This window comes from Alternaria incomplexa (genome assembly GCF_024043165.1).
Source record: "Alternaria incomplexa strain BMP 0042 chromosome Unknown scaffold_6, whole genome shotgun sequence".
Taxonomy (NCBI): Eukaryota; Fungi; Ascomycota; class Dothideomycetes; order Pleosporales; family Pleosporaceae; genus Alternaria; species Alternaria incomplexa.
This window is the reverse complement of record NW_026249855.1, coordinates 1706227-1730548: the sequence shown is the minus strand read 5'-3', so window position 1 is coordinate 1730548 and position 24322 is coordinate 1706227. Positions and strand designations below refer to the sequence as shown.

The 24322-nt window shown below is 52.9% G+C and overlaps 8 protein-coding genes across 8 annotated transcripts; 5 read left to right on the top strand and 3 right to left on the bottom strand.

Annotated features, from left to right (window-relative positions):
* Positions 1-1857: 1857 nt before the first annotated feature.
* J4E90_005140 (uncharacterized protein) lies at positions 1858-3972 on the bottom strand (the record flags this gene model as incomplete). Its single annotated transcript, XM_051434697.1, has 2 exons — positions 1858-3669; positions 3754-3972. The coding sequence occupies 2 exons, from the start codon at positions 3970-3972 to the stop codon at positions 1858-1860; spliced, it is 2031 nt and encodes a 676-aa protein (XP_051291953.1).
* Positions 3973-5003: 1031 nt separating this feature from the next.
* On the top strand, positions 5004-5999 carry J4E90_005139 (uncharacterized protein; the record flags this gene model as incomplete). Its single annotated transcript, XM_051434696.1, has 1 exon — positions 5004-5999. The coding sequence occupies one exon, from the start codon at positions 5004-5006 to the stop codon at positions 5997-5999; it is 996 nt and encodes a 331-aa protein (XP_051291952.1).
* Positions 6000-6334: 335 nt separating this feature from the next.
* J4E90_005138 (uncharacterized protein) lies at positions 6335-7993 on the top strand (the record flags this gene model as incomplete). Its single annotated transcript, XM_051434695.1, has 2 exons — positions 6335-6358; positions 6413-7993. 2 exons carry the CDS (start codon positions 6335-6337, stop codon positions 7991-7993), a joined length of 1605 nt encoding a protein of 534 aa, XP_051291951.1.
* A 396-nt stretch (positions 7994-8389) lies between these two features.
* J4E90_005137 (uncharacterized protein) lies at positions 8390-9849 on the bottom strand (the record flags this gene model as incomplete). The annotated part of the gene is made up of 2 exons (XM_051434694.1): positions 8390-9635; positions 9752-9849. 2 exons carry the CDS (start codon positions 9847-9849, stop codon positions 8390-8392), a joined length of 1344 nt encoding a protein of 447 aa, XP_051291950.1.
* A 407-nt stretch (positions 9850-10256) lies between these two features.
* Positions 10257-11199, top strand: J4E90_005136 (uncharacterized protein; the record flags this gene model as incomplete). The annotated part of the gene is made up of 3 exons (XM_051434693.1): positions 10257-10296; positions 10352-10608; positions 10735-11199. 3 exons carry the CDS (start codon positions 10257-10259, stop codon positions 11197-11199), a joined length of 762 nt encoding a protein of 253 aa, XP_051291949.1.
* A 2495-nt stretch (positions 11200-13694) lies between these two features.
* On the top strand, positions 13695-14486 carry J4E90_005135 (uncharacterized protein; the record flags this gene model as incomplete). The annotated part of the gene is made up of 2 exons (XM_051434692.1): positions 13695-14077; positions 14132-14486. The coding sequence occupies 2 exons, from the start codon at positions 13695-13697 to the stop codon at positions 14484-14486; spliced, it is 738 nt and encodes a 245-aa protein (XP_051291948.1).
* A 4970-nt stretch (positions 14487-19456) lies between these two features.
* On the top strand, positions 19457-20320 carry J4E90_005134 (uncharacterized protein; the record flags this gene model as incomplete). Its single annotated transcript, XM_051434691.1, has 2 exons — positions 19457-19770; positions 19825-20320. The coding sequence occupies 2 exons, from the start codon at positions 19457-19459 to the stop codon at positions 20318-20320; spliced, it is 810 nt and encodes a 269-aa protein (XP_051291947.1).
* A 3355-nt stretch (positions 20321-23675) lies between these two features.
* On the bottom strand, positions 23676-24003 carry J4E90_005133 (uncharacterized protein; the record flags this gene model as incomplete). Its single annotated transcript, XM_051434690.1, has 2 exons — positions 23676-23890; positions 23976-24003. The coding sequence occupies 2 exons, from the start codon at positions 24001-24003 to the stop codon at positions 23676-23678; spliced, it is 243 nt and encodes an 80-aa protein (XP_051291946.1).
* Between the last annotated feature and the right edge of the window lie 319 nt (positions 24004-24322).

Sequence of the window (24322 nt, the reverse complement as noted above, 5' to 3'; positions counted from 1 at the left end):
CTTCTCTTTCCCAGTGGGTCGCAATCCCTGGCACTTCCTCAATCAAATGCGTATGCAAGGCCAGGACGTCGTCTTCTGGATAGACGCCATCAGCATCAATCAAAAGAATGTGCTCGAGCAAAATCATCAAGTTCAGATGATGAGAGAGATATATACACAAGCTTGTTCCGTGTGGATCTGGCTTGGCGAAGCAGATGATGCCACAATGAGCGATGTCGCAATGCAGTATTTGAAGACGCGGGTGGCTTTGAACGGCAAAGATGTCAACCCAAAGAAGTTATGGGACGCACGTAAAGCAAAAGCTATATTGGGGCTGTGTGAAAAGGAGTACTGGAAAAGGATCTGGATTGTGCAAGAAGTTTTACTGGCGAGAGAGGCAAAAGTCCTATATGGCGACCATTGCGTCCAGTGGATCAAACTACAGCAGCTATTGGCCGACCTCCAAGCTATCTCGGACAGAGGGAGATCTCTTCATGTCGTCGGCGTACCGGCTGTCCTCGATAGTCCTGCCGCAGTAATTATCAGGGCGAAAGCTCAATGGAACGGCGATCCTCAACCCCTCACATTGCTGCTTGAGCAATATCACAGACAGCATTCGACTGATGTCAGAGACAAGATTTACGCTTTACATGGACTAGCAAGTGATAGTAGTATCATACCCATCGACTACCGAATCGACCCGAAAGAACTCTTCGTGCAGATTGTCCAGCATGCATGCTCGTCACTAGCGTTCGGGATGGACATGAAGAAATCGAGGAGGGACCTACTTGGATTTGCGAACTTGATGCGCGGATCTCTTAAGGTCTTCTGTGATGAGGAAGAGCTGATCGATCACATCTCAGTGGCTCAGTGGAAAAGCAGTAATTCGTGCGGGAAACAATCGAAGTACGACTGGTCCTCCGCAGTTTCCTATTCGTACCCAGAGGATTCTAAGAAAGCTCAAATGTTGTACCTGGAGGAAGCTCTATGTGCAGAGCGTCCCATCCCAAGGGTCAACGCTCCCCTAGCGCAGTCGGGTCGGTCAGGGTCGCGAGAGGCCGGTACATTGGTGGAAGCCGGACCTCAGGCTTTGCCGCAATCCACCTTTGACACTTCTGCGCAGACTGCAGGCAACGATCCTGGCGAGACGGCTCGCAAGGTAGCACGTTCTCTTGGATTGGACGATCAATGTGAACACTGTGTCGGAGGTAAGGTGAAGTCCAAAGAAAAACACTTCGTGAACACAGGCAGTAGAGAACACTTTGTGAACATAGGTAGAAGACGCTAAGGTGCGCATTATGTCTTCCTTAACAGTTATCTTACCCTAGTTACTTATAACTCTTATAATATATCACTACTATATACGCAAAAGTGCTCTTTACTAAGTAAGAGGGATGCCAATTCTCAGGCTGTGACCTTGGGTACGTAGAGTAGGCTTTGTCTCTTCTTTAAATTAGCAACTTCTTTACTAAGATCTCCCCCTTTACTGCAGAAAGCTTTGGAAAAAAGATCGGAACACTTCCGTGATCTGCAGACGCACGAAGACCCTTAACTCAAAGGTATCGTTGCCGACTACAGCGACCGCTTCGACCGTAAGACAATTTGCGGGATCATGTGTAGCTTTCGCATCGAGATGTATCACAATCACCGCTTTTCCAGAGAAGATGTTTGATTCATACCGCGATAACCTGCCGGCACCCGAGCCATACCATAAACACAGCTAGTGACACGTTGGACAAGACTCTCTGTGCCTTTGTACTTGAAGTTCAGATTAGATGTTCCTGTATACACAGTTAGGAGATAAGCTCTATACGAGACGCTAATGTAACCATTTATGAAGATTGTGGTCTCCATATCTCCTCCAGCCTAACACCCCTCTCACGACGAAGCACCAATTCCCTCACCCACCGGACAATTCGGCACATTCCCCTGCCAAGCAACCTTCGCATACGCCGGCAAATAGCTATTAGTCGTAAAGCTCTCATCAATATAATACTCCACCTGACTGACCGAAAAGTCACCACCAACATCCGGCTGGTTCAAAGCGTCGACGATATAGCTAGCGATAAAGTCCAAGAACACCAGATCAACAGTCTTCGGCATTGATCCATCGAGCGGGAAGGACGCGTTCGCCTGGAGGTCGTTGGGCTGGGAGAAGTTGGGGATGGCGGAGTGAACGGTGTCGTCGCCGTCGGTGCCGAAGTCGTCTTTGGTCGTGTAGCCTGGGTTGGGGGCTGTGGATTGACGGCGGATGAGACGGCCGCCTTGCTTTGAGCGGCGGGTTACTCCTTCGTAGTGGTGTGTGAGTGGCGGGTCGAGGCAGGTGTCTCGGTCTGCGAGAATGGGGCTGAAGCCGAAGTCGGAGGTCTCAAGGTCGCGCTTCTTCTTCTGGAAGGGGCCGGCGTTTAGTATGCCGAGGACTTGAGATGCTTGCTCGTAGGGTACGTCGGGGATGAATTGAAAGGCGTCTTTGAATGGGGAGACGATGAAGGAGTCGTTGTAGGTGAAGGGGCCTTTGGCGAGATCGAAGCGGACTGATCCTGTGTTGATGATGATGAGTCTGGGGATGTCCTTGCGCGTCTCGTTTATGACGACGGTGGCCAACGCGGTTTGAAGGAGTCCGAAAATGTTGCCTTCGGCTAGGAATGGCTTGCAGTACTGACAGTATGTCGCTGGGGCGCATCCATACAAATCAGTCAAGTTGAGCTTGGCCCGCTCGGAAGTGATCTCGTTCGTGACGCTGACACCGGCAGATGTGTCGAACGCAGTGTAGCGTTGACTCCCCTTGGCATGGTGGGCAAATGTGTTACGGTTCCAATCAAGGTATCTTCGGGCGTAGCGGAGAGTGGAGTTGGAAGTAGATATAGGCAGATGTGCACTAGCCGATGCAGTCCCAGTGCTTGCCGGTACTACCGCGCTGCGTGTCGGATTAGGTACACCTTTAGGGTTGTGCTGCGCCTTGCAGGTCTTCGATTCGATGCCAGACATGGCAACCCAACCCAATGTCTCGCAGTAACGACCTGAGACTACGTTAGCCATTTCTTCCAAAGCACGTCCAAAGTACACACCAGACTCAATTCCTGTAGCTTTGTCGTCGTATACGGCAAAGTCTCGGATGTGGGTATGTCCACCAAAAGCTTGAATGGGTACGTCTGGTTTCATGCTGCGGATGGCCTTAAAGACAGTGCCCATTGTACTGCTCGAAACGCTGGTGCGCACCGGGTTGTGGCCAGTGATTACGAACAAATCGATTGGCTCGGTATAGTTGACAGCCTGTTGGAACCACGGCTGCTTCACCATGTCGGCTGCTTTGATGACCTTGGAGACGTTGCTGTTGCCGGTGAAGTCGAAGAGGACGCCAAATGCCATGATGCGGAGCCCTAGGTCTGTCAGCATGTTTTCAATTCCATGATTGATCGACTTACCCTGCTCTGTGGTGAAGTAGCGGTAACGAGACCCAATGTACTCAAACTGGCCAGTAGCGGGATTCTTGATCTGCACATTGCTAGTGAGATACTTGTCACCATAAACCTTGGAGAAGTTGTTGAAGGTCTCGTAGGCAATTTCTGTAACATAGAGCTCGTGGTTTCCAATAGTCAACAAATCGTAATCGATGTTTTCAAAAATGGCGTTCGAGACGTTGCCATTGGGAGTGGTCGCATCGCTGAGTCCAGCACCGTCATGCAGATCCTATCGCACGTTAGTCAAAGTGCTACTTCCTTCCACCACGTGCGCAGCCCTACTCGTCCCCAGGGCTTGATGGCAGACACTAACCCCTGTGTCTACCAGAAGCAGATCAACGCCCAGATTCCGAGCCTTCTGCTTCATGTGCTTGGTGAAGCTGGCGTAATCACCCCAATCGGCCCCATAGTTCTGTTCCTTGATGTGACCTTCCAGCCATCCATGGGTATCCGTGGTATGCAGGAAGTTGATCTGACCCCATTCTAGAGGCGCTTTGGGTGTTGTGGTCGCATTCTGCGCGTCCGGCTGCATGCGACGAACGTTTCTGGTCAATACGACATCATCTTTCAGCGGCCCGTAGCAGCTGTTATGACCTTCGCAGGCTAGTGCAGGTGCTATTATTGAGACGAAAGCACCAAGGGCAAAAGACCGCATCGTGAGAACAGGGCGAAGGACAGCGCGCGAGATCCAGCTTACAGGGCGTCATCTTCTTATGTAGCCTTTATGGCAGGTACGCGTACGTGCATCGCCGCCTCGGCTGTCTTACCCATGCCGCCGAAAAAAGATGCCCCTAGGGGCGGAAGCGGCAAAATCGCACGTGTAACGTTCATTGGAGAGAAAGATAAGCTTCGGCATGGTCGTGGACAAGCCATGCCAGAAAGCTTGATCGAAGCTTGCTCCTTCCTGTTGAGCGACAAGCGCAATTTTAGCGTTCCGAGGACCGGGGATATGGCATCGCACCTCTCCGATGGTTCTCCCCGGCCATCTCCCGTATCTCTGCGCTATCATTCGCCAACTCGCTTTCATCATACTGCTCGGAAGGCGGCTTGGAGCGCAGTGGTCTTGATGACTCTCAATCGCGACAATCGCGACAATCACTTAACTCGATCAATGCGTAGTACGTCATTACTCCTGGCATCTCGCTGGAACCCAAGAGGCCTTTCCTTTTCTAAGGGATGATTTCATCATGGATCTCGTGTTCGACCGTCTCTCTTAAGACTGGCTGCCTGTCACCATACGAAACTGATAAACGGATGGCATGGCTCTGAACTCCACTAGTATCCGTGCCGCTTCCATGGCTTATCACCCAGCTCCAACCCTAACTCAGGCTTCGTCTTGTAGCGAGATCGTTCCCGCGGCGGGATGAAGAGCCTAGTACACGGCCTTTCACCCCCTCCTCAGTTCTGGAAAGGCATCGTTGTGGCTAAACAATGATCAGCTATGTGAAAGTACATAGCAGCACTGCATCAACTACAAAGCAAGGTACCTCCTGTGCTATTTCACGCTTCAACCCAAATTCTCGTCACAATTCTCAATATAGCAGCTAGATCAGCTTCGCAGTCATGGCCAACCCACGGTGTGCCACTTGCGGGACAGTCGCCGTCCGTCCGGATCCAGAACTGCCTCACCTCAACGCCAGGTGGTACAAGAACCAGCTATTGGCTGACATTACCATCAAATACGGCGACCATGGTGAGAAGGACTTCATCGGTCATCGTCTCGTCTTTTGCTCAGTGAGTGAGTGGTTCAAGAAGGCATCCAAAAACTTCAAAGAAGCCAATGATCGGGTGATAACTCTTGAGGGCGACCATCCGGAAGGCCTAGAGGCTCTATTCGAGTACGCGTACAAAGAGGAGTATCTCGAAACAGTCGATATTCCGGATGAGTTGACGGAGCTACGACAGCGGTTCAGGCATCGTCTGCGTGTATTCGCAGTAGCCGATAAGTATCAAGTAGAAGGTCTAACAGCTCTAGCCTATCGCCAGCTCAAGCAGCTCGTGGATCTCTTCACTGAACCAAGACGGACCTACGGTGACGAAGATGAGACGACAGCACCGGAGTTCTTCCGGTTCATGGTGAGGCAAGTGTATCATGATAGCGAGCGTTATTTTCCAGCTCTGCGGGACGACCTACACCAAACCGATCCGACCGCGAAAGAAACTTCGCGGACAAACCCGTCTGAGACTGAGCAAATCAACTCCACGTCTACTGAGAACGCTCCTGTGAGCGCTACATCTCAGCGGCACAACCCCACACGGGAGACAACATCCAACCCACCGAACCCACATTCAACCGATGGTAGAAGTTCAAACCACCCTCTCGATCGCGTCCAGGATCTTCTTGTGGAAGGAGCCATGAATGCCTGGGTCAACGCGCATCCGGACTTCAATCGTCAGCATCTTGTGCCTCTTGCTCAAATGTTTCCGGATTTCGGCACGGATCTCATTGTTGCAGCGCTGAAGTCGTCGCGCATAGAAGGCATGCCTGAGTATCTTTATGAAGACGAGGATTACGCTTATGACAGTGATAATGACTGGCTGAGGGCTCAAATCTTGTGAAATCTAGTTATCTTGCAATGGAGATGGAGACAGGTATATATGCGCGTAGCGTAATGACGCAATACATGTACTGTTGAAGTGTATACGAATTCGCGATACGGTTCTTGTGATGCGACACGTTTTTTTTTTCAGATTTCATGCATCTAATGCGCCGCGGTGATAGCAGCGCGCGTGACGAAAGTGATGGAGTGAAAGTGAAGTTGGTCGAAGCTTCTCGATGACGAGCTGGTCCGAACGCGACATGCCACTTGAGCCCCGCAGTGCTACGGACAAGGTGCAGCCTCGAAGCACAACACAAACACTCGCCGTAGCACACGACTCAGACCTCGGCCACGATGGTAATCAACTACAGCAAGTGGGTGAGTCATGCGTTTCTGCACATGCCATGGTAACAGCTTCTAACAATTTCCCAGGACGCCTTGGAGCTCTCGGACGACAGCGACATCGAAGTGCACCCCAATGTCGACAAGAAATCCTTCATTCGCGCCAAACAAGCCCAGATTCACCAAGAGCGCGACCACCGCCGCCACCAAATAAAGACGCTCAAGTACGAGCGCATCATCAACGATGGCCTCACCGAACGCGTCGACCGCCTGCTCACAGCGCTGAAGTCGCACAAGGACAAGCAGGCAGAGGGAAATGGCCAGAACGATGACCAGCTCGTCTTCCAGGCCATGATGGAGAGCATGATGGACATGAAGATTGACAAGGACGGAGGTTCAGACAGGCCGCCGCCACCACCAGAGGGTGTACACGAGCACATCAAGGACAAGCCCACATACCCGCAGATGATGGCGAGCTTAGTAGACGCAGTGAAGAAGGACATTGACGAGCAGAAGAGCGAAGAGCCGCGATACACACTATTCATCCAGGGTCTAGAGAAGGAGAAGGCGCGCATACAAGATCTCCAGCAACAACTGCTAGCCAAGCTCGACGAGCTAGAAAAGGAAGACAAGAAGCACATCACGAGCGACGACATCCACGAAGGCTTCAGCTACTCCAACGTCAAGAAAGCCGAAGAAGAGAAGAAGAAAGCCGCCTCATCCTCTTCCTCATCGAAGAAAGAGCCCGCCGTCGAGCTCCTCAACAACCCCTCCCGCCCCTCAGCCACGCGAACAGACACAGGCCAGTCCTCCGGCGCAGACGGCGACATAGAAGAAGGCAGCGTCGCCGAGCCCACCGGCGCCGAGTCTGACAACGAAGACGACATCACCGCCTCACCCCTCGCCCAGCAATTCGCCAAAATAAAAGCCGGAGACTGGTACGCGTGTCTCCAATTCCTCATGGCACACCCCGAGATCCTCGCGGAGAAAGAAACAGACGGCCTCCTCGTCGAAGCCTTCAACTCTGAACTCGACGGCAAGCCCAAGCACGCGCGGCAATGCGTGCACCAGGGTCTTCTTTTGCAGTATTGTAGGCAGCTGGGAGGCAGACAAGGCGTAGAACTCTTTTTCAAACGCATACAAATAAAAGACCACCAAGCCGGCAAAATGTTCAACGACGACGTCGACTCAACATACCACCGCATCAAGACGCGCGCCGCGGAGATCCTGAAAGAACGCGCCGAGAACCCACAATCCGAAGGCGCAGGCGTTGAGCAAATCCAACTCCACGCCGTAGACCCAGGCACCACCATCAACATCTCGGTGCCCCCCAAAGAATCCAGCGCCACGGACCCTGCAGAGAAAGAAGCAGAAGAACAAGCGAGACAGATCTTCGAGTCGTTCCCGCCGGGTCTGCAGCGTGCGTTGGAGAGTGGGAAGCTGGATGAGGTGAACAAGGTGTTGGCGAAGATGAGTGTGGATGAGGCGGAGGAGGTGGTGGAGAAGTTGGGGCAGGGGGGGATGTTGAGTCTTGAGGAGGGCGTGATTGATGCGACGACGGAGGAGGGGCAGAGGGTTATGGGCGAGATCGAGAAGAATAGGAAGATGCCGGGTCAGGGACAGGCGCAGGAGCAGGAGCAGGGGACTAGTAGGATTGAGGAGGTGGACTAGGGTGGGGATGGTATCATGAGTTATGGGAATGGAAATGGTATGGCATGGTATGGGATGATGGGTCCTGTAATTGTACATTATGATTGATGATGGTATCTGAAAATAAATGGTTTCGATCAAATCTTAATTGTGTCCCCTACTCGATGCTATAGCTTTGCCTTCGATCCAGTCCACCATCTCCCTTGTTATACCTGCGCCCATGCTGAGACCCCATCCATATTGTACATCGACACTTAAACCCTAGACGCCCTGTGCAGACTAAGTTGCAAGCCATGCAGTAGTAAATGCCACCCCCGCGCTACAACATATCCATTTTAAAACTACCATTCCACCCATTGCCCGCTCTAGCAATTTCCTTAAAGAATATGACACGAATCCTAGCTACCCCCAGTGCCCTCAAATCAGCTCAGCAAAGTTGTCGTCAATGCCAGCCATATCCCTGTCTCCAGCAAAAGCCGCAAAGTCATCCTCGCCGGCATTTCTGCTCATCTTCCTCTTCTTATGCGCATTCTCATACGCATGATGTTGTCCGTACACACCACCTTCAGCACCACCCATTGGCGCATGTTGTAGGCTCTTGAGTAGGTCTGCAGCTATGTGCTGGTTCGGCTCGCCGATGGCGGTCGCGTATTCGGGTTGGGTGGTGTGCTGCGCGGGGGCAGGGGCGGTCTCAGGTACGACAGGGTGGGCAGCGGGTTGCGGCATTTCGTCGTCGCGGATAGTGGGCACAGGGTCGTTCTGGGGGGCGGGTGCAAGGTGTGGTGAGCCGACGGGTGTGAAAGATTCCATGGGCGGGGGTGTGAGTTCCTCGACCTCAGGTCTTTCTTGCGCGCCTGAGAAGGTGGCTGCGACTGGGGAGGTTGTAGCGACTGGGAGGGGTGCGGTGGAGATTCTGTTCTGCTCTGCTGCTGACAGGCCCTTAAGGATAGCTTCCTCAACTGCGCGCTTTCGGCTTTCTATGGCGTCTTTGCGCGTCTTGAGGTCTGCTTCCTGCGCCTCTTCGTCGGCTAGCTTGTTCCTGTTCGCCTCGAGGAGGTGCTCTAGACCGGTGAGGAGAGCCTTGCGCGCCTTGATGCTCTCGGCGACAGCGCCCTCGGCCAGCGCAAGCTTCTTGCAGAGTGCAGCGAGCCCAGCCGCGTGCATTGGCGGGGATGGGATCGCGGCATTCGGGTTGGTGAGCTTCTCGTAGTCTTGGTTGGCGGTGGTGACGGCGGGTTTCGTCGCGGCATCGGCTTTCTGAAGCGCAGTTGCCAGAGGCGCGACCGGTGTGAGCTCAGGTGGGACTGACGAGCTCGAGAAGAGCGATCCACCTAGAGCAGGTTTGCGCGTAGATTTGGAGCGGTCCACCTCGTCTATCGACCTCTCCACCGCCTGCTGCACAGCCAAGTTGAAGATGTTGCGCTGCCTCCAAACCTCGACGACCCTTCGAATCTTGTTTTGTATCTCGTGGGGGGAGCCCTTATAGGCTGCTGTCGTCGCTTCGGCGAGAATGGGTTCGTATGCGCGCAGGAACTCCTCCTTCTTGCGCATCTTGGAGGTTTGTGTGATTTCGTTGGCGAGATAGATGAGCACCAGTTTCTTATTCGGGGGCGACTCCTTCATGCGTTGTAGCCATACATGAGCGATGCGCTCGGCATGTCGTCTGTACACGTGACGTTAGTATATGGTTCCAAAGTGCATGACAAAACTCGCAATCCATGGATTCGACGCGTGATGCATGCAGCAAACTGGAGTCTTGGCAGAGATGGGATGCTTTACCTGTGGAAGAGGATCCATTGGCCGACAGTGGAGATGGCCTCTTGGGTCTCATTGAGCGATGAGAGCTTAGCCTTGAGGCTGTCCTCGGTGAAAGCCATGATGGCGCTGGAGGTCTTCACGAATATATGCGACAGCTACTGAAGAATGATGCGCACGCGAGCAGAAGACAATCACCTAGCGGAAGTGCGCGTGATGGTAACAGATGGAATGTAACCTTCAGCGTGCGATTTGCGCTCTGCAAGTGTTCGCGACTACAGTGTCCAGATGATGACGTGTGTTGGAGATGGAATGGGTGGAAGAGTTCCAGGTGAGGGAGCACTTGAGAGCTAGGGACGCTAGGTGGTATGCGGCTAAACGTGGCTCCGCCGCGCCAAGCAGCTCCCTGGCTGGCCGTCACCAACGGTAACTATCCAAGACGCAACAACAAGACACTTGTACGCAAACTGCTGTCGCCAAACTTATCTCCGCTCCTCCCACCACATCCCCCACACCCTCCACACCCACAATGGCAGACCGCTTCCCCTCATTAGACGAGATTGACGCCGGTGAGCTCAGCTATGGTCCCCGAAGCACCTCCGCACCGCATACTAAACCAAGCAGGCCAGACCGAAGCGCGCGGCGATGCGGCAGACTTCGACATTGGCGGCGGCGACAACGATGCCAGCAACTTCCTCGACCGTGAACGCGCGCTTCTTGGCGACGATGCCGACCAGTTTGCTTCGGAAAACGACAGGGCAGCGACGGTCGAGGATGGCGACGACGACCTGCTTGGGGGAGACTTCAGCCAGGCCAACGTCGGCGGCCAGGAGATGAGCGGCTTCGAGAGCTCCTTCCCCGCCATTGACACGACCAACGACGTAAGCACGCCTGCTTCTTTAGCCAAGGCATGGTTGCGATCTGGCATGTTCAAAAGTGACGCGCCAGTCGAGGCCTGAATTGAGCATGGAACAATCACCATTCCGACGGTATACTGACTCCAGCAGCACATGGCTCCCGGCGGCACCATCACAGGATCAGGCCTACCCTTCCTCCCCGGCCAACCAGCCCCGTCCTTCACCCCACAGCGCTCAGACTCGCCCGAACCCGACGTCATCCGCGAATGGCGCGAGCGCCGCGACCTCCAGATCCAGCACCGCGACGAGGTCTCCCACGACCGCAAACAGAAAACCATCCAGGAGGCGCAGCAAAACATTGACGACTTCTACGAGAACTACAACAACAAGAAGGACAAGGAGATCGCCAAGACACGGAAGGAGGCTGAGGAGTTCCTTGCAAACCGCGACGACACCACTGCAGGCGGTACGAGCTGGGAGCGCATCGCCAAGCTGGTCGATCTGAGTGGAAAAGGCACCAAGGGCGGCGCGTCAGGCAGCGAGAAGGCCCGCTTCAGGGAACTGCTGCTCAGTCTGAAGAAGGACGAGAAGGCACCCGGTGCGACTGGATACTAGACGGAACGACGACATGGGTAGATGGCTATCTTTTTTGGAGCTCAGGGCAATGGTTTGGCATACGAATGAGCGTGTCTACGGCCATAAAACTTGGAGTTCACGGATTAGGTTGCAGGGTACTTCATGCAGCTGTGTTAATACTTACTCTCTGATTGCTTACCATTGCTTGTGGTTTTCGGTCATCAGTCTTCAGCACGAGGATCATCGAGCAAGTACTTGATATTTGCTAATGTGGTATATAGGCAGTGAGATGTTGAGCCTGGACATCTAGCATTCAACAGTATCGACCATGAAGATGGACTCTCCACTAGAAGTTGAGCTAACTGATGCTCTCAAAGACCATATGACCCCCAATGTCAAGATCGAGTACGGACACCCAGACAATCCCAAATACCGCTTCCGCGCTCACAAAGATGTTCTCTCCAACAACTCAGCGACCTTCAAGAGAAAATTCAACTCCCAGGAACTAGTAAGTCAAGTTAACCATCACTTCCTTGTTTCCGTCCATGTAAGATCCTTGCTCTCTAACCTGTCAAGGACATTGGATCTACCATCGCTATTGCTTATGAAAATGTCGAAGCTATCGAAGATATGCTACGCTACTTTTACCTCCAGACCTACGATCCGCGTCTTCTTCCCTCGCCCCCGATGCCTAGCATGCAATAGCGCAGGAGGCTCGCCGCTCATCACGCCGACGTTTACGATCTGGCACGTCAGAAGGTGTGCGGTGTCAGTGGCCTGGCTGGGCTCGTTCATGCGCAGTTCCAGACAGGCGCTGATGAGGCCTTGACATGGCTGGACGAGCCGCGCAACAATACGGCAAAGAACGCTGTGCGGTTGCTCCGAATGTATGTCGATCTGATATACGAGAAGGACGACAATACTTGGGAGAGCTTCCAGGGTCAAGATATACCGGATATGATCACGTCCTGGCCTCTACGAGGTTTGGTTTGCGAAACTGCCGCTAGGATCTGGGTGAGAGCGCAGCGATGGACCGCGACGCCGGCTGCTGGTCAGGTTGGAGTCCAGGAACGAGGCGAAGAGGAGGTTACGATTAATCATGGGGACACAGGTGAGGATGTTGTGAAGGAAGAGCTCGCGAAGTTGTGCTGGAAGTATGCGCATTTCGCACAGGACTTTGCAAGGTGGATGTTGATCAAGGGGGAGGTGAGTATCACATTGGGCCACAATGTCATGGGAAGTACTAGGTAGATGGTAGAGGTATGCGGACATGCGCTTCCAGAGTATCTAGGTAGAGTAGAGTAGCAACAGCCACCTAGACACTCAACGCAACAACAACCATCTGATACAACTCCAAACAAGCAAACAAACCCGTGACTTCCGCAGGATTCCCATCCCCACGGTTCAGCCAAAGCCAAGCCCTTGACCAGCCCATCGCAATCTAACCACAGCGCCATCACCAAACCCTCCCCAACCCCGCGGGCCGCATCGCAACAGTCCCGCAGCACCAGCAATCTAAACGTCGTTCGACAATGCCATGTAAAGTGGCCATCGTGACACCACGTCGACCGGCAACCCGGCTTTCCTCTATATAACGACTATATTAATTTCTCCGAGGTGCAGGATGGGGCCTTCCCTGGTACGGCACTTGGGTAAACGAACATCCGCAGATGCCCAGGTGTTAATATCGAATCTGAGACAACCACCAAGAAGATTGAGTTGGTGTCCACCAATTGCGTGAATCGCAAGCGTTGGTTGATTATTGAACATGTTCTGTGCGTCATGTTTCACAAGAAAAAAAGGTCGAGACGCTTCTAAACTTTTCCAACGCGAACGAACCCGTGCCCTGTGACGCCGCATCACAACGCCAGAACGAGACTGTTCACCCTCACGAACAACATATGATGGCATTCCAATAGAAAAAATGACGTCTGACAAGAGAATCCACCATCGACTCATTTCGCTTACCTCCTCTCCGTTCCCTCAACGGGCCCAACGGCTCCTTCCAGCCTGATCCAGCCACGCCTGGCAGCCTCATAGGGGAAACAGTGGAGCCGCCCAAGGCCTCGCTAGCGCGCCTTGATTAATCTACGCACCCTCCTTTCATGATCGCCCTCCAGCATGTGGCCATCGCCATGGCAAGCCAGTGCAAGTTTCAAACAATCATCTCGATGCTTGGTGGGAGTTGGTGCCTTGGATCGGAATCCCATGGTGACGCAACTGCGCTCCTGTGTCGTGGAGTAATTACCAGCCGGAGACTACTTACTATAAGACATGCCTCTGTCAATCTATACTTTCGGCATCTAGGTCACTCGGTACCGGTCGTCTGTCTAACTCCATCGTCGTCTATTCACTCGTTTTTTTGTGTCTTGTTCAAAACTTATAAGTCGTTCTGTTCTTTCTCTCCATCTTCGGATCATCAACACGCTCGATACGCAGGATCGTATCTTTACAGCACGCAACACGTCCAATCTTCGTTTCTTTGATACCCCCACACAAATTCGAATCGAACCGACTTTACCATCTTCTTCAAAATGAAGTACATCACCTCCGCCCTCGCCTTCGCGACCGCCGTCGCAGCCCACGGCTACGTCAACAACGCTACCATCGGCGGCAAAGAATACATCTTCTACCAACCCTACCAGGACCCCTACATGACGGACGTGAAGCGCATCTCGCGTCCGATCCAAGGCAACGGCCCCGTCGAGGACGTAGCCATCTCCGATATCCAATGCGGCGGCTACGCAGCCGGCGGTATCAACGGCTCCAAGCCCGCTGCTCTCCACGCCGAAGCCGCAGCAGGTTCAGACGTTGAGCTCTACTGGACGCTCTGGCCAGAGAGCCACATGGGTCCTACCATCACATACATGGCTAAGTGCCCTGATGCTGGATGCAATGACTGGATGCCTGAGTCAGCGTAAGTCATTTAACTATCCTTTACACCATCGTGTTATACTAACACCCTCACCAGTGCAGTCTGGTTCAAAGTCCAAGAAGACGGCCGCCAAGGCACCTCTGACATCTGGGGCTCCGACGCCCTCCAAGTCCCCGGCGGCTCTGTCACATACACCATCCCCAAGTGCATCACCCCAGGCTACTACCTCGTGCGTCACGAAATCGTTGCGCTGCACGCTGCCTACCAGTACCCTGGTGCGCAATTCTATCCTGGGTGCCATCAACTCAAGGTTACCGGAGGTGGATCTACAAAGCCGAGCGGGCTTGTTGGTTTCCCTGGTGCGTACAAGGGGAGCGACGCCGGTATTACTTATGATGCTTACAAGGCGGCTACTTATACGGTTCCTGGGCCTAAGAAGTTTACTTGTTAGATGGGGTGAAGGTGGCTGGGGACTCTGAGATGGGAACCCTGGAATGGGAACCCTCAAGTACAGTACCCTGAGACGGGTAACAAAACGCTTCTTTGTATATATTTGCAGTCGTATATAGCTGTCGTCATGAATGCATCTCTGCATCACATCTGGAAATACTTGTGTCTGTTTGTTCTGCATCGTGTCGTGCCGCGTAGTTGGTTCTTGTCATAAGTTGTTTGCGATATCATCATTTCGTTCGAAAAGATCCAATGTTATCGACATTTGCGCAGACGCTTCATCAATCGTAGGGGATAGCTGATCGTTGCAGAATCGTGTGCATGCGTGACCTTCGCTGTTGCACTGCGGTCCCTACAATGGCCGTGTGCTTGCTTGATGCGCTGGTAGATGCAGCGTCGCAAAGCGCATATTATGGCATCGAATGTGTCGAATTTCAAGGGTGCAATGAAATTAGCGTCTGTATTGCAGTAATGAATATCCTGGTGTAAGATGCAGTAACGCCGCTGCTGAGTAACTATTGCGTTTGATGGCCGCGATTTAGGTACTTCTCCTATCCCTTCTGAGTCCATAGCATGCCATCGAAAATGCTGACGAGCGTACCAGGCAGGTCTTCGACATCCGTTGTGTCCCTACTGCGGTGTCTCTATGGCTACCTTCGGATTTCGTTGCAAATATCCTATCTCGACATCTGTGCCGCGGACGTCGAATAACTCTTTCTTTTTTCCTGACGGCAACAACTTCCCTGATTCCATCCCGTTCACTCCGCGGAGGCAGGGCACTTCCTTTTATCCTGGTTGTGGGCTCAGAAATCTGGTCAGATGAACAATCATCTCGGGCCTTCTCTGGTGCTTTTGCGCGTGGAGGGGAAGCGTTCTCACTTCCCCGTCAGCCGTATATCCGCCACCCTTACGTGTCCGAGCCTGATTCGCACTAAAGGGTCTGCATCTTTCATCTGATTGTCAGGCACCTCGGTTGTGCATCTTTATCAGATGCGTGTACCAGAGTGAGTGCGATCACGCTTACCACGGTACTGACGGGTGCAAAGCCTATCTGGGCTACCAGTACCCGATGCTCTTGGATTGGCTGCTTCGTTTTGGTTCTGCGTTGTCGACGTCGGCCTTACCTCGTACTATGAATTCGAGGGTGTGAGCAGGAGCGGTTGTAGATGACTGAAAGCGGTAGCGCCCTGTACGATCGGTGAGGTTTGATCAGCGCTGTGTGCTGTCGCATCTGCGAAGACGCATCAAGGTCAGCGAAACCTGAAGGTCGCATCTTGGTGTTGAACGTGGCTAGTAACTCTCGAAGGATATGGGGAAGAGCGCCACTTTCCGGTCAGTCTAGAAGGATGTCTTCAGCTACTATATCGAAAATGGTACACCGTCTGGAGGTGGAAGCAGCCCAGCGTGGGCTTGCGCCAGTCTAAGTGCCAGGCTGATCGCCGGCCCTAACGGACGGGTCCGCACATGGCTTCGGCACTATTTTGAAACCGCCGAAAGGAAGAGGTACCTTCTGGAAAAGATCAGAGATGTCAGGTTCGCTTGGAGAAACGAGACGAGTCAGCAAACGCCCGGACAAAAGGCGCATGGTGCAGATGAAGCAAGAACTTCTGACGTCCTTTCTGCGTACTTTCGGCGATGCTTTGAAGAGGCAATTGCTAATGCGATTGCGGTTGGAATCGCGGTCAAGGTGATGTGAAGAGCAAGCGGTAGTCCAAGGGCTTGCGCTGCAGCTAGCAATGCGATGATGCCCACAGTGGGCCCTAGACGCCGGTTCTGCTCCTTCCCCGACTCACATCTGCGCCGTCCAAGCTAACCTTCGAGTGCTAACACGCCCGACAGCCCGAAACAGAATGACGATGCACCCATGTCGTCTGTGATGATGGATGAGGCAGCTGCAAGCGATATCGGTATATTTCATCGCAGAGCCTTGGAGCCTGAGGATCTTCATCTTACGACGCATCGTCTTCCGTCGTAGCCGTGAACGCTTGACAAACGTTAAAGACCAGGGTTTCTGGTAATTTGTCCAACGGCTCTGCTTCGTGCTCAACTCCGTGCCAGGCGGACTTAGTCGAACAGGAAGACCCTGGAATTAGTCGATGGGTGAATAGCCGCGAGCTTCCACCGCTCTTTCGGATCTTGCCAACACTCCTAGACGTCTAGCGAGTATTCCACATCCTGGCCTTGGTACCATCATCATGATCACCTGGCCATGTGCATACTTAGGCGACGCTCCTGATCCATGCTTCGTCCTGGCTGGTTGCAGAAAGACGATCCGTGCTGCTGTTTAAATCGGGTCCTCGAAGATATGTGGCGCGCACCAAGGCGCGCGACTAAGGCACAGTTTGAGAGGTGCAAGAGGCCCAGCGCAATGGTAATGAAAAGCAAATCTCCGTGGGCGATCTGGTCAGGTTCGTGTTACATGTGCATTGGTTGTTGCATGTATGCCGACGCAGGCATGTCCGCGGGTGTCGCTTATGCTACTCGTCTAGGCAAGATGACACAGCGCGGGACTGATTTCTGATAAGCTGTCGACGAGACTCTCGTTCTCAAAGTATATTGTCGAGTATACGAATCCCGAGTAAATCATGGCCGATGTTTCAGTCCAGAGTCAGGGATCAAGGTTTCGGATGAAAGCTCCCGCCGCGGTTCATGGAGCGACTCCGAAGTGTGCGTTCCGTGGGAGCCCAGCCAGAAGCTTACAAAATTTCCTGATATCATGCTCGTCAGATCTGTCCCTCGGCGAAGGTACGTCGTATCAAAATAGCCGCGCGGACCAATAGAGATCTTCCTCCTCACCGCCTGGACGAAGTTTTCTTACGAACAGTCAGGGGGTACCGGTTACAGGTAGACCGTAGTAACACCCGAGTCGTACCGCTCGTGAGCTCACGCAAGGCAAGCCGCACTTCCATCTGCGTGCGTCATGGCTCCAAAGAATGTGTTAGACCGCGGCAGTTTCCTGCCCGGACATTGAGTAAGGGCTCCTCGCTGCCCAGGTGAGGCGCGTTGAGTAATCTACCGTGCCTCGCGACACATCGGCTAAACGTCGACAGTCAGCTATCAAGAAGCTCATCCATGCCGCTTCGACAGGCGTCACAAGCGTCTCATGAGGTGGGTTACATATTGTTCCCAGGGCTGAGTATACCCCAGTCAGAAATGCAGAGTAAACGGCCCGCCACCTTGGGTCGCCGAAGCGGCACCACTCTTCTTGGCCCCAGCACGCTACTTCCTTCAAACGTTCGGCACCAGTCTTCGTGCGCAAATGACAGTACCGTAAACCCACAATCGCTTCAGCGACTCCAGGATCTGCCCGTCTGCGCAAAGAGGCTGAGTGTTTGCGATTGGCTGCGTTTTCGCACCCTGTCGTCCCACTCCTTACTTGCTCTTTCCCACGTTCACGCCTCTAGCAACACACTCCGCACGTGTCATCATGGCAAACGCTGTAAAATTGCTACCCTGAATGTAGGTCGCATCTCGCAACTTGATACTACTGGACCGTTTTGGGCACCCGTTGGTCGCACGGTTGGCTTTTCCTTTAGTCAGGTTATTCATATAGCCACTACCCGTGGACATGTCTCCCATGCCCCTACATCATTCACCCGACCACGTACCCTTTCCACATCCAGTATCGACTCCCTGGTAGCTGGGTTTGTGGATCCACGCCGTGGCTGTCAATCCTCCTAGTGTGTCTCCGCTGACGGCCCACCGTCTTTTACACCCTTCTAAATTCCTTCTACGCTTCCGTCGCCGAGACCCTTCTTGTTTCTCTTCAACTTCTCATGCTCGTTCGTTGATCACCGGTATTAACCATGGGCTTCAATTCAGACTCCAAAGAATTGGGACCGAGTGAGCCACGAGCGCTCCAACCTACCGTCTCCAGTCAATCGAAAGCAGCAGAAGCAGGGCATCACCAGAACCGAAGCATCATGGCAACCATCGCAGACGACGACGACCGCCTACTTGTGCGCATTGGATACACTCCTGTAAGCGCTCCAAGTCATTCACTCGACCACCTTCCAACAGTCTCCACAGGTTCTACAAAGACATTTCTCGAGATGGTCTACAGTCTCATATGCCATCTCGATTCTAGGAGTATTGGGCTCAGTACCCGCTACCTTTGGTGCACCAATGAGCTCAGGTGGCCCAGCAACGGCAGTATGGGCTTGGTTCATTGGCAGCATCATGGCATACTGCATCGCCAGTTCAGGTACGTTTGCAACATGCATAGAAGAGTCTTAGCTAAGTCTCGTCAAGTTGCCGAACTGGTCTCAGCATATCCGACAGCGGGAGGCATGTACTATGTCACAAAACACGTTGTACCACCTGAACACGTTGCAGCCTGGGCGTGGATCATCGGTTGGTGCAACTTCCTTGGACAAGCCGCCGGCGTTGCAAGTCTGGCGTATACAATCTCCCAGATGATATTGGCGACGGTTGTCATGCACACGCTAGACAATGGAGAGTCTGCCTTTACGCCGTAAGAATCACCCCACTTGGGTCACCTGCAGCAGCTTACCGATCAATGCAGGCAAGCATATCAGACCGTCCTTCTCGCTATTTTCGTGTTGTGCATGTTTGGCACAATCTGCTCGTTCCCCACGAATTGGCTTCACCGCATTATCTTGTGGTTCGCCCCTATCAACAGTACGTCGACGAAGGATTCGTTGTTGAGCGCCGTCTGACAGCAAATAGTCATCGCATCAATCTGTATCTGCATCGCTCTTCTCATTCTCACGCCGAACAAGCAAAGCCCACAATGGGTGTTCACAACAGTCATGGATGGCTCAGGCTGGGGAAGCAAGGGTTTTTCATTCCTCCTTGGGTAGGTCCAAACCAACACTCGCATAGCGCCAGACCACTGACTAGTCCCAGCTTCCTTTCCGTTGCATGGACGATGACTGACTACGACGGCACGACACAGTAAGTCAGCCCTACGACTCCGCACATGAGCCAATCTAATCAGCGTTACACAGTATGTCGGAAGAGACCCACGATGCCGCTATTCGCGGCCCTGTAGCGATCCGCGCTGCGATCCTCGTCTCCGGTGTCGTCGGTTGGATGCTAACCGTCACCTTCTGCTTCTGCATGTCAGACTACGATGCGATTATGGCCACGCCGACCGGTCTGCCAGTGGCCCAGATCTTCTTCAACGCCGGCGGCAAAACAGGTGGAACCATCATGTGGTTCTTCGTCATGTTGGTCCAGTTCTTCACCGGCTGCTCCGCCATGTTGGCGAATGCTAGAATGGCTTGGGCCTTTTCCCGCGACGCAGCCTTCCCATTCTCGGGGTGAGTTTCCGCTTCCAGTCGGCGCTAGTATTGAGGGGTGCTGACTTTGCATAGTTTCTGGAGCAAGATCAATTCCTACACGCACACTCCGGTCAATGCGGTATGGCTCGTTGTGCTGTTCTGCAGCTGCCTCGACCTAATCGGCATCGGAAGCACTCTTACCATTACGGCTATCTTCAACATCACCGCCCCGGCCTTGGACATCAGTTACATCGCAGTCATCATTGCACACCGATGGTACGAGAATACTGTCACTTTCCACCCTGGACCATACACAATGGGCAGATGGAGCAAGCCGGTCAATGCGATTGCAGTGACATGGGTCATCTTCATCAGTGTTGTGTTGTTCTTCCCGACTGTCAAGCCAGTCAGGGCCGACAACATGAACTACGCTATCTGTGTGGCAGCCTTCATTGGCCTGTTTAGCACGGTTTGGTGGTATGCGGGTGCAAGGAAGAAGTACACCGGCCCGCGCACAAGCGACACCATCGACATGCTTCCACCGGAGGATCCAGAGGACATCCTCAGCGACTACGAAAACAACGTCTAGTGCACAGCTCCGCACCGCACTCACCTATCCCTATTTGAGAGCGCATGGCCGCCTCGAGCATTACGACTTTAACGACCTCAGACCCTTTGAGGGCAACATTCGCAAACGGATTTCCATTTCCAGGAGTTTTACGGTGGCGGGCATATTTTATCTCGGCGTTGGTCCACATTTGGGTTCCATTTCTTTCATCATTTTCTTTCGAACAAACGGAGTCACCACCTAGAAGGGAAGAGAGATCAAGGGTCACTCCCATTCACTTGCGCAAGATACCTATAGATCGGATGATATACCCCCCAAGCAGCCAGCCACACGCGTACTCGATAGCAAAACTACGCCAATGTCCTTATTATTTAGCGCAATATACTCCATTAACATTACAACCATCTACTTTCAGTAATTCCCCCCATCGTCCTCGGTTCGCATGGTCACTACGTGGGTGTCAATGGTCACAGGGTTGCCTCTGCTGTTAGCGTTGCAGCTTCATGCAATGCAGGTCATATTTGGTCCGCCCACCCGCGATTAGTCGCACACCACCAATGGCAACAAATGCACCATCTTTTGCTTTTTTACATCCTCTTGTATGGATTGATCGGTATATAGAGGGCGTAGTTCGCCTGCTTACGTGACCCTGCACTGCTAGGACACTGTACATATGCAGGCCTAGCGGGATCGAGGCTGTCATCGGCAACTTCGCATTATGGCACCCCTTTGGATCCCTGGCCGGTCGGTTAGAATTACGGGAAGAATGCTATGCGGGAGGGTTACTGAATGAGTGACACGGCTAAGAAGAGATCTGTAGCTACGACGCTGCAGGATCTGAGGTGGTGGAGCGACGTGTACTCGCACGTTACACGGGCGTAATCTTATACGAGCCGTACAGAATCTGGAACAGTCATCCTAAATCGCGTGCATCTGCACGTGATTGGACCAGAAAGACAGGATCTATGCTCTACCGGATTTAGAGGCCTTTACAACAAATGGTACCACAACGCATTCATCCCACTAATCAGCGAACTCAGCCCACAGAAAACAACAAGTCCACCATAACCATTTCCATAGCCCCCAATCGCCTCGTCTTTCCAAGGCATGCCGCCAACAAGCGCCTCACTCATCGGCCCAGCAACAATATTCCCAACTCCCCTAGCAAGACAGAATAGCGAGAATATGAGGATGGTATCCACATGTCCCATCCCCCTCGACTCGCCCTTCTTCGCCATCTCCCTCATGACAGCTGGCCATGCTGCTGGAAAGCCGCCGGCAAATAAACCAAACAAGATGCAGAAGATGTATAGAACAGCGATGTGTGTAGCCAAGCCCCAGAAAAGAAAGACAGAGAGAGTAGCGCCAGTGGTGGAGACCGCAATGCAGACCCGTGAGTTGAAGCGGTCGGTCATGTACCCCATGATGGTGAGACCGACCATAGCGGATACATTGAGTAACATGAGTGAAGCCGTAGACAACCAATCCGACGCACCGAACACCTCGCGGGTGAAAGAAGGGAGGTAAATACCAGGGAGATAGTACCCCGCGCCCTGAACGAAATTAGCAAGTTGATGTAGAAGAAAAGATCTCGAGCACATGAGCTTCCAGTTCCAGAACCTCTTCTCCCCAGTACCGCTGTCTGTGACCGGAAGTCTCGGTCTAACAAACCACGCCAACGGTATACCAGCGCTAAACATCACACCAGCCAAAACCCGCATCGTACTCGGGTATCCCACTTGCTCCAGCAACGCGTTGATCAAAAGAGGCAGAATCAACCCCCCACACCCACCACCCGCACCAATAACTCCAAACGCCAACCCTCTCCTTTTGTCGAACCACTGTTCTGCGAAGACCAACAGCGGACAAAACGCTACACTACCTAAGATACGTGTACTTAGTTAGTCAAAGTCTCATATGCCGTTCATACAGTTACAGTGACGTAACTTACCACTCACACCCTGCAGCACACCCTGCGTAAACACAAGCTGGCTTGTGCTAGTACAGAACGAACTAGCTATGTTCGACACAACACAACCGAGCAGACCTGTCATCGCCATCCAGCGTGCGTAGCCCGGTTTCCGGCGCGCGAGATACAGGACGAGGGGGAGGAAGATGAGAATGAGTGATTGGTTTAGGACGCCGATTACGGCGGCGAAAGAGGAGGTGGAGGAGGAGTGGGTGTTGGACGAGAAGGGGGCGTGTGTGGTGTAGTGGGATTGGAAGCGGCCGTAGGAGAAGGATTGGCCTGGGGGTTAGTGTCAGTATTAGGAGTGCGTGTGTTGTTTGTTCAGGGACGAGGGACAGGACGGACCGATGGTTAAGAATTCGATGGCGAAGGCTGCGGTGAGGAAGAGCCAGGCGTGTTTTCCTTTGTCCATGGGTGGGAGGGTTGGAGGGAGTACGGAAGGGGTCTCATGGAGTTGTGAGATGTGTTTCTCTTCGACGTCTCTTCGTGGGGATGGATCTTGGTCGTTTGGTTTAGCAACAGTCGTTGCGGGTGTGCTTTCGATGGGATCGTTGGACATGTTCCCGGTTGCCAGTACGTGGTTTAGATATAAGGGGAGAATGTGATGGGTATCAATTAGCTGTACTTGCTGATGTCCTAATGGATCTTGCTATCGTAAGGGTACCGTCGCAACAAGTAGTGTCCGCGTCGACTAGAAGTGAATATACAACTCCCATATTTGCAACATACTACCTTATCCGCACACGCCTTGCGCCCACACGCCTTACGCCTACAATCCTTCCCATTCTCAACCACTCTCATGCGGCGTTTGGTCCACACGCCCTACGCATCTGCAGGACACTCTTGGCAACCATTCCATTCACCCGCAACACCTTCACGCAACACATCATCCAATCATCATCCAACACAACCAATTGCATATAAACTTGTATTGATGCATATCCAGGTCTACTCTGGAAGCCAATGGGGTATTCTAACTGTGTCGCAAACATGACTTATAAATCTCGATAGATGATGGCAAGAGAAAAGGAAAATGTGGGTGTAAAGAATGAAGAACCTTGACATGATGGAAGAAACTTTTAGTCCGTTATTTCCCTTTCGTCGATGGTTGTTCTGGCGTAAATGTCGTTGCGTTAATGATTATGTTTTGCGCTTGCGCAGTGTCTGCGAGGTGTGTCGAGACTCCTCTTTCTTTTCTGCTTGCGCGTGGTGTTTGTTTTCTTGTGCGACGTTCTCAAAGCTTTGGGCGCGTCGTGTGCTGCGATGCCGTGTAAGGTGTCATGCATGGCACGTTGTTCCTCGGTAGGCTATGACGCTGTCTTCTCTCTGTTGGTCCGACCGGATAGGTGTCCATACATCGATAGTCGTCGACCCGTAGGTACAGGAGCAGCTTCGCCCGAGGAGCGTCTATGACCGTCCAGTTCCCATACGGCTCAGTTCCTTTATCCGTATAGTAGAAGGCATCTTGCTGAAGCGCTTGCTACTTGAGGTGGTGGACGAGTTTGCCGAGGAAGGAGCCGAGGCATAGACGTACTCGCCGTCAACGTATTGCGCTTCGCTGATAAAGGTCGTGCGCTTCTCGCGACGTGTGTAACGCTGTTCGAGGCGGTAGAGCTCGAGGCCTGGATTGGGTTCTTGTTAGTCTACTGTCGCAGGTGTGAAGGTTCGAGACTAAGGTAAGATGGGACGAAGCGAGGTAAGACATACGAGCTTGCATCTTCTCAATGAGACCCATTGTGTATTGTGTGAAGTTTGTTGTGCCGCGCGCCGAGGAATATTGTGTTTGTGTCTGTGTCGAAGAAGGAATACCAAGGAGAGGCGGATCGTAGATACGGCACGGTTGTGATGTCGCAATGTGTTCGCCGGCTAGTTCCCTGCTGCGCTGTTGCAGATGCCGTATCGGATTGAGGTCGGACCAGGTACTCGAATTATGTTATAATAATGCGCTTCACGCCCGTAAGATTGGTACTCAGATTATGGGAGGGTAGATAGCGGGTAAACGAGTGTAGAGATGCGGCGCGGGAGGGGAACGATGTGATGAAAAAGGAACGGAT